Source organism: Lissotriton helveticus, chromosome 5_1, assembly GCF_964261635.1.
Source record: "Lissotriton helveticus chromosome 5_1, aLisHel1.1, whole genome shotgun sequence".
In the NCBI taxonomy this organism is placed as follows: Eukaryota; Metazoa; Chordata; class Amphibia; order Caudata; family Salamandridae; genus Lissotriton; species Lissotriton helveticus.
The window spans coordinates 1,811,009,952-1,811,022,163 of NC_136065.1; the positions used below are offsets into that span (position 1 = coordinate 1,811,009,952).

General features: G+C 45.9%; 1 protein-coding gene across 1 annotated transcript in view; it reads right to left on the reverse strand.

Moving 5' to 3' along the window:
- The window catches only part of ADAM11 (ADAM metallopeptidase domain 11), a 381,539-nt gene that overhangs the window by 256,475 nt on the left and 112,852 nt on the right, over positions 1-12,212 (reverse strand). The window contains exon 4 of the mRNA XM_078645153.1: positions 10,168-10,234. Coding sequence (XP_078501279.1) covers positions 10,168-10,234 — 67 coding nt within the window. The remainder of the gene's footprint in view (positions 1-10,167; positions 10,235-12,212) is intronic.

Genomic DNA, 12,212 nt, shown 5'->3' on the forward strand with positions numbered 1-12,212 from the left:
ATCTCACCACACTTTAGATGTGGGACAGCTCTTAAAATTGAATGTAGGCAAAACAAAGGATATTCGCAAATCGAAACAATTGTTTGTATATTATGGTCCTTTACATACAGGTCTAGCCACATTTAAACTGCCTATATCCAGGTGGACAGCCTCTTACATTCTATGGTGCTATTAGAAAAAAAAAAAACCCTGACTGGTAGAGACTGGTATCAGCTGGAAAGAAGCAACAGCCACTTTAATGAAGAACATTCTCATCATAGAAATCTGTAAAGTAGCGACATGGCAGTCTGTTCCCACTTTTAAGAGGAGCTATTGGTTAGACTCAGATGCTAGTACAGATGCTCAAGTAGGACAAGCTTCCGTAAGGAATCTCTTTGCTTGGCTGCTTAGATAGATCATCTTTTACTTTTCCACTGATGTTGATAGGGATGGGCTTGCTAGTCTATTCAGTGCTTATGGATATCAGTGGAGATCCCTTCAGACAGAACAAATGGTTTCTTACCTGTAATCCTAGTTCTCTCAGGGGAATCTTCATTAAAATCATAAGCAACCCGCCCTCCTCCCCAATGAAAGAGACAAAGATTATTAATTCACATTCTATTTTCATTATTTGTACTATTTTTGCTCAGTAAAAAGAACTGAGGTAACTGCCACCTGCTGGGCATGATGGGGCACTGGAAGGCAGTGAGCACTTAAAGGTGCAGTGCCAGTTTGTATAACACAGTCCTGCAGCCTATATGAAGGTTTAATAAGGATATATATCAGAAAAGGTTATTCAGCTCCTGGATATTTTTCCTATTTTAATGATACTTTGACGTTTTTTAAATATAAACTAATGTAATTGGCCAGTATAGGCTTCTTCTATGACTATAAAAGGTTTTTAACAAATTGCGTCCTAGTCTTGGCGTTCCTGAAGTAAGGCGAATGTCTACACTAAAGTAGATAAATCTTAAAGAAGTGCTCTGGGATCCCAGCACATGGGCAGGACTATTCAGTGCTTATGATTTCAATGGATATTGCCCATAGAGAAAAGTATGATTACAGGTAAGAAACCATTCCTTCTTTGGTATCTGTTTTAAAGGGGAGGAATCTGCAGTTTGAAGTATTCATCAGGAGAACAAGTTACTTAACTTTGGTAACACTCGTTCTGGTGGCTACTCTAACTGCAGCTTCCTCACTGCCCTCCCACCTCTCCATTCTGTGGAATGGCCTCTTTTCCATCTAAAAAGGGCCGAAATTAGAGATTTGCACACCAGCAGGGTTAAATGGTTTTGGCTCTGTGTACAAGGACACGGACAATGTCAAGAATTAAACGTATGTCAGCTCCAGCGTTCACTTCCAAGGAACAACAGGTGGCGCAGAGCCAGAAGGTTCCACCTATTCTGTGAGCAGGGGCTACTTAAAACTAATTCTCCATGATCTCTGAAGCTTATATTTTCTGACTAACCACATTTGCAGTTGATGTTGGTGGCAACGAGATTGAGATTTGGCTGGCCCCGCGATGGAAGATCTTGTTCAGTTTAGTTTGGTTCAACTCCCAACTGCAGCATTTTCCTATGCATCAGTTGAGTGAGTTTGCTTTAGCGTTGACCTCTCAGGCTAATGCTCTGCCGTTTATGAGACTAAATACTGAATGGCCCAATTTAACAGCCACTGAGCTTCCAGTGAGGGAACATGCAACCTGAGGTTGTGTTGCCTGCATAAACCAGGACTGAGGAGGGCATGATTCTTGGAGAAGATGCAGAGCAGAGCTGGAAGTTCATGTGCTCCATGATCAACGTGGTCTCATCATCGGTGGTTGTGCAGATGATCAATTCTTTGTGTATGATGGCGATGTTACCTCCACATCAGTTGGCGCAGTTGCAGTGTTTCATCTTGTAGCCGATGGGTGTTGCATTGGCGAAGTCCGGGGCGGATATGTCGGTGAATTAGGCCTCTGTGATGAAGGTCATGTCGGGCGAGGGCAGAGATGGCATCCCAGACTTCGGTGGCGTATTGTCAACACAACCTTTCATTGTTCAGGAGGCAGCTGAGTTGTTCCTGGGGTGGGGGGTCTAGGCCGATGGCAATAGCGTGGCAATGGTTGCTGCGATGGCAGTTCGTCCTAGGGTGGCGGTTATCCGCCAGTGGGTGCAGGAGAAAGGTCCAGCTACAGAGCGAGGCGATGCAAAGCAGCAGTTGTTGCATCCGGGGTCCAGGGCACAGAGATCTGAAGTGGAGTATGTGTGGGAGTGAGGAGGGCCAGGGTTCATGGCGCTGGGCACGGTCCAGGTGAGACAGGTGCAGACAGGCTTGCCTTTGGAGCGCCTTCGGCGTATCGGTGGTGTGTCTACAGCGAAGCCACGCATCAGCCTCCATAAGTAGTTCTGGGAGGTGGGAGGAGCTGTCAGGGAGCAGAGAGGACGGGGAGCGGGAATCGGCGGGAAAAAGAAAAACGGCGGGAGGGTTAGCAAATGTGGTTGTGATAAATATTTCTGGGGAAATCTGTTTATGTCCAAACTTTATGTGCATTTATTAGTGATAAAAATGTACTTGTTTTATAAGAAAACGTGAGAAAAAATAAAAAGTATTTTAAAAATGCTGGACACATACATCACATGTTCATACAACAGTCCCATATTATTCGGAAGTGCAATTTTTTCCAGGTAATGACTAGTGGAAACTCTGTGCATAGAATAGCATATTAAACAGAATGTACAGTACAAATGCTCACAAAGATCACTCTGGTGCATTATTCCCCTTGTACTGGGGTAAATATTTAACTAGGTGCCGAAAAACGACCCAATATCATATGTAGATAGTATTTCCGCAAGTGTTTATTTCATCCATTTTTTGCGCGCACTCAGAATGAGGCCATTTGTGCTTTACATCTTGACCTGAAATGAACGAATAGCACTTTTCAGAATTAAAAACAAGAAAGAATGCATATCAATAAACGCTAGTGTCGAGTTGAAGACTTTGATTTTAGATGTAACTTCTACAAGTGTAACTTATTTGCACTTTTTAGCGGATCAAAAGTGATAAAATGTCAACAGTCAACCCGTTACGAATAGGAGGAGCCTTGGACTCTTGGCCACTTTTTCACCTGGAATTGTGCACTGGAGTTAGGGAGGTTAGACCCACACATCAAGAAGGGTTGACTAATGGGGAGACGGGCAGTTGTATATTCACAGGTCTCTTTCAAATGGGGAAGTTTGTACATGCCTGTTCTAAAAATAATAAATTACCAACATAACAAAGCAGGGCAGTGCTCCTCTTAACCCTACTCGTTTCAGTATTTGTCTTTGTGTCTCGACCAAACAAAATATCAGTAGCAAACAAATAATTTGCAAGTCTGTAGACAATGACAACTCGAAGCTGTAAAACGCACCATCTACAGAAGGCGAATGGATTATCAATGAGTATCCAAGAAGCATTTAACACTAATTCTTGGTATTTCCCCAGTGTCAGAAGGGCAATACAGGCTGCAAGAGATGGTATATCATGGTATTTTATCTCGTCCGTCCACACTATGACGGTACGGCCTGGAAGGCGCAACACTGGAGGTTTACCAGTGCCAGTTTTATCAGGTTCAGTGCTTTAAATGGGCCGGTACTCACTGGTACAAAGTAACGGCCCTTCCGAATTATCTGGCAGACAGTACCGGCACTTTTCTTAGGTAAGGGAGAGTACCGGTACCCTCATTGAGAGCACAGCAGGCTCAGGATCGGTATCTCCTCCAGCTCAGGGCAGATGCCGCTCTGCTTCTGAGGAGCTTGCAAGTCACTGAGCACCTCAGTGGACTTTAGTGGAGTCGCTGATGGAGATTCCAGCGGGCGCCCACTTGAATGTCCCCAGACTGCAGGGGGTTGAGAGGGCTTGCCTTACGTCATGCTGTAATCAACAGGACAGGGTCTAGACAGATCCTGCACTGTTGATCAGGTGCACAATGGCTATTAGGCTTAAAGTGCTTAAGGCCGGGTCTATACCACGCGTCTGCATGTCTATGGCAATGTAAACATCATTACCTTACTCACCTGCAGTCTGCAGACAGTGTTGTTCATCTCCCGAGTCCCCAGTGAAGAGTTTAGCTGTGCTGTGAGAGCTGACAAAAATCCAATCATTTCCATGCCAGTTTGCCTTTGGCCCTAGTTCAGTGTTGCCGTGGGCGGTACACTGATTGGGCTGGATATGGCCTGCGGTGGTAGGGGCTGCGGCAGCATGCGTATATTGTTTCCAAAATCCCGCGTAGCCCCCCCGTCCGCAGCCGCCCTCAGCTCCGACATTTCTGAACCTAAGTAAACTGAATAGTTTACTTAAGTTCAAACACCGACGCCGAGGGAGAACTGACAATGCATGCCAGTCATCATGACGTCAGACCGCTCACCCCCTTCAGAGACTGAAGGGGGTGGGCGGTCTGGCGTCATGTTGCTTGACATGCATTGTCAGACATGGGAGCAGCAGGCAGCAGCACAACACAAGTGCGCATGAGTGGGGACGGAGGGCGAATTTTCGCACCGTGCCCACTCATGCGCACTTGTGTTCTTACTTGTTAGCGCATGCCCATTAGGAGCCCCTCGGTCTCCTAATGGGCGTGCTGCGGGCAAGGAGTAACTGTGCCCTGGCGCTGCAGATTGGCTTAGGGGTTGCCACTCAGTGCTGCTGTTCCTGTTCCGGTTCCTGTTTGAAGATGAGGCGCCAACGCGGACCTGGAGCAGAGGCGGTCAGGTAGGTTTTCTCAATGTTATTCTCCCTTGGCGCACCACCCACCGTGACCCCCTCCCCCCGCAACCCCCCCGCCACCCCCCTCACGAGTACTGCGAGCCGTGACTGTTTGAATGGTTTTAATTAACTGTGAATAAATTAGCACTGGGCAGTGAGCGAATGCTACACTTACGGAGCACTGCACGCACACTACAATCATTGATAATTCCTCTGTACCCCTTGCACTGGGTCTTGAGGGCACAGTTTAGTTACAGGGCAGCGCGTGTACTCTACTCATAAAGCAGTAGGCGTCGACTGCTGTCACCGGACTGCACGTATTCGTTTATTACTGCACTACCGCAGGCAGTGATTGCACATTCAGATTACTGGCCAGCCCTTTAACCGAGGGACAATGCGCTTCACTCGCTGTGCATTATGTGTGCACTGGTAGCTGCAGTGCGTGGACTCTATAATGGCTCGCTCGTACTGGTGTTCTGGCGCCGGTCCCCGGTGAGGCAGACTGTATTTATGGCAGAATTCAATGCTCAAGCCTTAATGTGGCAGAGATGTCTGGGTTGGGAGCGTGTTCAGGCAGCGCTAGGAAGGATCCTAACAGAAATAGTGACACAAACCCCAAATACCTCCCGGAGGTGAGCTTCTACCTCTGGGCACGAAGAGCTCACGTCACTTCTTTGTTCCACTTGGGTACAAACCTGCCAGACAGCAAATCCCTTATTACTAGAAAGCGGATAATAAATCCCTGGGGCAGAGATTTCAGCCAAGACCCATAAAAAGCATCACTGACAATAGAGCATGCGGCGGGTCTGATATGAGAATAAAGCTCGCAAACGAACGAAATTAAATTTGGGCAGAGCGTGAGCAGGCGCATTGACCCATGGTTCTATTCTGGCTGCTGCATCTAAACCCATTTTCCTTTGCAGTGCAAGCTGTTACAGTGACGAACAGCCTATAATAACAACACCAGTGTCTGTGGGGGGGCTGCTTGCATTTTTGGGTCTGTGCTGAGCACCCCCAGCTGCTCAGAGGCCCCAGCTGACGTGGTGTTATGTACTGGAGTCTGTCACCGGGCAATGTCGGGCCTAGACAGGCTGAAAGACATGAAACCTATTGAGTGCAGTGTATTGAAGGGTGAGTGATGTCTGTGTGAGTGCAGGGTGAGCAGTGTGCCTGTGTGAGTCCAGGGTGAGTGATGTCTGTGTGAGTATAGGGTGAGCAGTGTGCCTGTGTGAGTCCTGGGTGAGTGATGTCTGTGTGAGCGCAGGATCAGCAGTGTGCCTGTGTGAGTGATGTCTGTGACAGTGCAGGGTCGGTGATGTCTGTGTGAGCGCAGGGTGAGCAGTGTGCCTGTGTGAGTCCAGGGTGAGTGATGTCTGTGACAGTGCAGGGTTGGTGATGTCTGTGTAAGCGCAGGGTCAGCAGTGTGCCTGTGTGAGTGATGTCTGTGACAGTGCAGGGTTGGTGATGTCTGTGTGAGCACAGGGTGAGCAGTGTGCCTGTGTGAGTCCAGGGTGAGTGATGTCTGTGACAGTGCAGGGTTGGTGATGTCTGTGTAAGCGCAGGGTGAGCAGTGTGCCTGTGTGAGTCCAGGGTGAGTGATGTCTGTGTGAGTGCAGGTTGAGCAGTGTGCCTGTGTGAGTCCAGAGTGAGTGATGTGGATGGGTGAATGCTGGCTTAGTGATGTGTCAGGGAAAGGTGAGTAATGGGTCTATGAGTGCAGGGTGACTGTGCCTATGCGAATGCAGGGAGAGAGATGTATCTGTGCAAGTGCAAAGAGACTTGTCTGGCTACTCCCAGAGATGTATTGGCCAAGATACCTCTTTCTCAAATGTGCTTGAGAATGCACCATTTGCCCACTCTTTTTTCAAAATGTTCTCGTGGGAGAAACCCTGAGTCCCCCATAGGTGGTTGGGCCTCGCTCGCTGCGCGCGCTCGCCACAGTGCAGTATTTACGCCTCACCACTTTCAAATGTCACCAGCCGCCCCTGACACCACACCGCACAAGTTACCAGCAGCTCAGCACGACGTCGATGGCGGCAGCAGAAGCAGGCCAATTAGTAGAGGCAGTGCCCCCACCAGTAACCGAGTAAGTACCCAAACAAACCAACGCTCCTTTTTCTTTGAGCGTGGTGACGGTCACCATGGTGGGTGTAACTTGCTAATGAACAGACTTGGTATTCAGTGAACCGAAGCCGAGCAATCATGCCTCCTGTGCCGCCAAAAAGGCTCCTGCGAAGTCCCCTGTGAATGGCAGACAGTTGTTTGGAATGCGTCTGCTTGATTATGAGCTGTTGGGACCCCGGTCCAGGACTCGGCTGGCCGTAATGACACTTGCCTTATCAACATTGCATTGACTGACAGTAAAAGCTAGACTCGTATTTAAGTTTAAGTTTAGTTTAGAAGACACTTCGCTATCTTTATTTGAATCTTCTTTTACTTAAAATTACCCTGTATGTACCAATCGGGACCGAAGATCAAAAACCGCCCATGTACAAGTTGCCCCTAAAGTGTGCTCACGTGTAATATGTGCTCTGTGGGGCTCTCAAAGCTCCTTTTAGCAGACTGCTACCCCCTTCTATTTTCATATGCAGGATGAGTTTTGAGCAGAGCATTTTGCTAAGTAATTGTTTAGTGATCCTGGTGAATTGGAACAATTGGAGACATTCTCAAGATGCAGAGGGCAGAGAACCCCTCCTCCCCAGAGAAGCATGACATTGCAGCCGCTGGCGGCACAGGCACTTCGCAGGCTGACAGCAGGCACTCTCTGTAGACAAATATATACTGTATTTGCACCGGCAGCACAAGCAGGGGCAACCCCGGAAAAAGGAAGAAATCATTATTATGTGCTTGGCACACCAGCAACAGTTACTGCATTGCAACAACTTCAGACACCTTGTGCAAGCATCTTTGAGGTACTAAATGTTCCTCTGCCTGTGATGTGAAATGTGTTCATGCAGCGCGCTGAGGTAGAATCAGTGCACAAATAGGAAACGCTTTCTCTGAAATGTCTTAACCTGCAGGACATGCTTTACGTTCACATGCATCAGGCAACTCAATACCAAACAGGTCAAATCTATTTCAATCACTGAATCACTGTTCAAAAGCCAGGTGATACGCTGGGTGTATTGATTGACATCAGATTATCAATGTGTATTCAGCCAGGGGTTACAGCTTGGAAAAGTCACACAAAAGTCAAGGGCAAGTACGGTGTGTCCCCTTCTTTGCGAGTCAGTACACAAGCTAACAATGGATTGCCACTGCAATTTTGGGGCGAACCATTGATTTATTACGAAAATGAAGAACATGGGTGTTAGCAAGTCACAACAGGTAGTCAGGCTTTTTCAAACACCAGAGAAAGCTACAGTGATGCTTCATCATCTATGTCGAGATACCAACATCTCCAAACTGTAGCTGATTTCATCGCCCATGTCCTTGAGCATCGATGGATCTACCTGAATGACTTCTGCTTGTTACAAATTTACCTTATGACCAAATGGAGGAGGATGCACTACAGCCAGCGCTCTACTCCCAGGCCCCGCCTGACTTAACAGAAGTACTAAGGCCCTGATTATCTGAGACCCAAAAATCTTTGTGTTGTTTTTGGGCATTTTTTTAAATCCATTTATATTTATTAAGGCCAATTGTTTGGAATTTGTCTGCTTGATTATGAGCTGTCGAGGCCCCAGTCTAGGCCTCGGCTGGCCGTAATGACTCCCTGTCCCCCGAGCTGCCGTGCTTCTCAAGTGATTCTCGGGTCACGGTGGTGTGCAACTGTTGTGGTTGGCTGTCTGGTGCTCCAAGGATGAGTCCTATGCATAACACCGTACCCCGATACTTGAAATATTTGTTTTTAATAAAGAGTTCAGTCCTCTTTTTAGTCATGGCCTTGTGTATTTTAAAGGGACTCTTGCTTAATAGGATTACTGTTACTCCTAGCTGGAAAAAAATCAACCATTGGCAAAGCCACTAGGTTGGTTTTATTTTAAAAAAAAGTAGTGTTGTACAATGATGCACATCGTAACAGGCCCCATCTAGTGCTTAATTTGAGCCAGTGGTTTTCAGTTCTCAGCACTTACTCATCAACGCCAGTGCTTTTCAGGAGCACCAGTTAATGACACATTAATTTATGCACGGGGAGATTAAGTGATTGGTCCAGAATCACAGGATTCTGTTTTAGGTGGCGCTTTTAGGAGTAATGGGCTGGTGCAAGCTACCTCCTGACAAGAGCCCCTGCACTTTTTTTTACAAGTTAACCACTGACAGAGGCTGCTTTCCTATGTGTGCCCCTCTGTTGGAGCAGGAAACGAAGATGTAAAGTGGATAAATTATGTTTATTCAAGTAGTAACATCATAAGGGCCTACATGTAGGTGGAAACAGTAACGTGTGAAGAACAGCTCTCAAAAGATGAAATCCGCCGAACATTCTATAAGGTTATTTATATAAGATAAATGAACGTTCCAACAGATGACATATTAAACACTAGTCTAACAATGAAATAAAGATATGGAAAAATATTAGATGATGAGTATATACAAAACAAGCATAGAAGGAAGGGGGAGGGATAAATGTATAGAAGTGAGGTGACAGGTGAAGTTAGGATTGTCACTTTCTTCACCTAAAAAAAACTGATATTTGTTGAGTTCTGAAATCATGACTGGGCTTTGAAAGGGTATTTAACACAAAATTGTGTACAGTCAAAAATCGTGGGTATTTCTTGTTAACTTTAATAATCATTTATACATACATATAAATATGTCTGTGTGCTCACCGACCTCCGTGTGCCTATTTTTGTGTGAGAGAAAGAGGGAGAGAATCAGGACACTCTCAGGAGATATTTTAAAGGGAATGGGCTTTTGTGTTCATTTCAGCTTATTTCGCTCTCTATGTGTGTGCACACTTCAGAATATATTGTATTTTCAAAACAACAACAAATAACATATGGCATTAAGAAGCAGCAAATATTACAAAAACAAGGAAATGTTAACATATAATCCTGTTTGGCTTTCTTTTTGTGTAATGAGTTAACCTGTTTTGTTTTACATCATTCGTTTTCATATGTGTTGTAACTGGTATAGGGGTCATTACGTATCATCATATCTTGCCCTTAGCCCCGCCCCTAGCCCTGCCTATTTGCCACACCTCTAACTCATTTTAATGAGTACCAGCACTATTTTTTTCCCATTTAAAGCACTGATCAGGTTGCTCACTGTGATATCAAGAATTTGAGAGGACAGTCTGGGTCTCAAAGGCAGAAGAAAAGAGTAGGTAGAGCTACTTGGACCTCTGCCCTTCAGCCTGCTGACTAGACGCTACAGTCTTCACTATGTAAGGAGCTGCCATCCCATTGGGTGTGTGCACTTCAACTAGCAGGGTCACCTGTCTCTCTGCCAATCACCGTTACCCTCAACAACAGGACAGAAAAGACACAGCCCCGTCTCCTCGCTCAACTGCAGTCCATCACTTACCGGTGTATGGGTGGCATTCCCTTCGTGGTCGAAGTGACGCTCAACGTAGTGTGACGAAAGCAAGTGGCTGTGGAGAGAGAAAGAAATGGACTTCAGAAACAATACAGGACTGGGATGTTTTTGTCAGTTCTGAAGGCCCTGCTATCCTCTTACCGAAAAAGACCAGAAAATCCCACTGGGGACCAGTTTCTGTGGGGATACAACACAAACACAATGAACCTCAATATCAAAACGATACATCCATTACATTTTTTGTTAATATTGCACATTTTGATAGCTGGATTTTATTGAAAAAAGTAATGTGAGAATGAATTGCTATTTGTGATATATTGATTTATTGTTTCGATGTTTAGGTTGGTTGTGTTTATGTTGTAGCCTCGCTAAACCTGTAGTAATAAGGACTTCAGAAGCAAATGAATCACGTGGATGTTGCCAGGCTGAGAACTTCTTGTTTATAAATGCAAGTGGCAGCTCTCTCCTGTTTGCACAAAGTATTTGCTCTGGTTTACGACTATATTATCACCATACTCTGCTAATTAGAATGCAAGGACAACTCTCCTTGGCTCTGTAACCTGTTCTGGTTTGTCACAGACTAAGGGTGGATTCAGAGGTTTGATGAGGTGAACACTCATAGATTTATAAGGTGGAAAGTGATAGAAAACTTTTGGGGTGTTCCAAAAAACACTTGGAAAATGTGCAACTTTTAGAATTAATAGTTGGCGGCCCAGTGGCTAGAAGCTGGCAAATCGCTGCTAGAAAGGTCACTACGAAGGAAGGAATTACTGAATCTTCTGCGATCATCACACAGTGAAGAGGTCATCCTCTGCTGTTGTATTCTCAGCCTCCCCAAAACCCACAACACAAGCAGAGTAGCGCTCTATAAAAATGTGAAATAAAATGGGCAGATTCTGGCTCTTTAGCAGCCAAAAACATGCAGAAGCCCATTGTACAATCCATGGGCTCTTACTGGCGCTATTTAAGGCAGAGTTAATGAATGAGGAGTTCCCGAAGGTGCCTAGAATGGCCTTCAGTTTAGCAATACACTTTTTTTTTTAAAGTTCAAAAGAATTTTATTAAAGATAATGAATTAACATAACATAAAGAGTTAGAGTAAGCGCTCTTTTAAAGCACTACGGCACAGTACAGGGCATGCACAGGTTCTAGAGAATCTAGGCTGAATGAGCACATACAGACGCCACAGGAGGTGTGTGAGGTACAGTTGTTCGCAGTCAGTTTCAAGGGTCGTGGTATTGTTGGGGGCACTCACTGTTGCTGGGTAGAATGATATTAGGGGATGCAGGTTGATCTCTGTTCAGGCTGACGGTGCGGAACAAGGGTCTGGGGAGTCATTAGCTAATTACATCTTTTGCTGTATGATGAGGCCACAGGGGTTAATACAGGATCACACACCCCCATTCTCCAGAAACGTCTGGTAAGCAATGCCATGTTTTCTCCTCTCTGGAGTCCAGCAACAAAGAGTCAGGACAGCAAAGTTCCAGCAGCAATAGAACTCGCTATAGGCAAACAGAAATAGAATGATGCAGAACCACCAAGGTTACCCAAGAGCATAGGCGAGAGTGAAGATCTTGTCTGGCATGTAACAGACTTCGCCCCAGACACACTGGTATTCCAGAAAACCCAGTGTATATGGAAATCTCCCCTTTTCTCTATACCCCAGTGGGTCAGTGGCTAGCCAGCCTGCCTCCTTAATGCAGCATTCAATCTCTATCAGTCTACATCTACGCAGCTGTCATGCACCGATACTGAAGCTGCTGGAAAGAGTACTGCATGTGAAATGACTCGGGTGCTATACCCTACTAAGACCAATTGTATGTTTTTTGGCTTAGATGCTGCCCTGAGCTGAAAGTAACGGCACGGTAATGGAGTATCTGAAGCTAAATCTGGCGAAAGAGCCAAAGCTGAAGTTGTGTTGGCATGCAGGGCAGGCTCTGGCACAGAAGATTTGGTTTGGGTCACAAAGACCCACAATAGATGCTATTGGATTCCCTCACTTGCACCAAAGCAAGGAAGTGTGATTTCTCTCT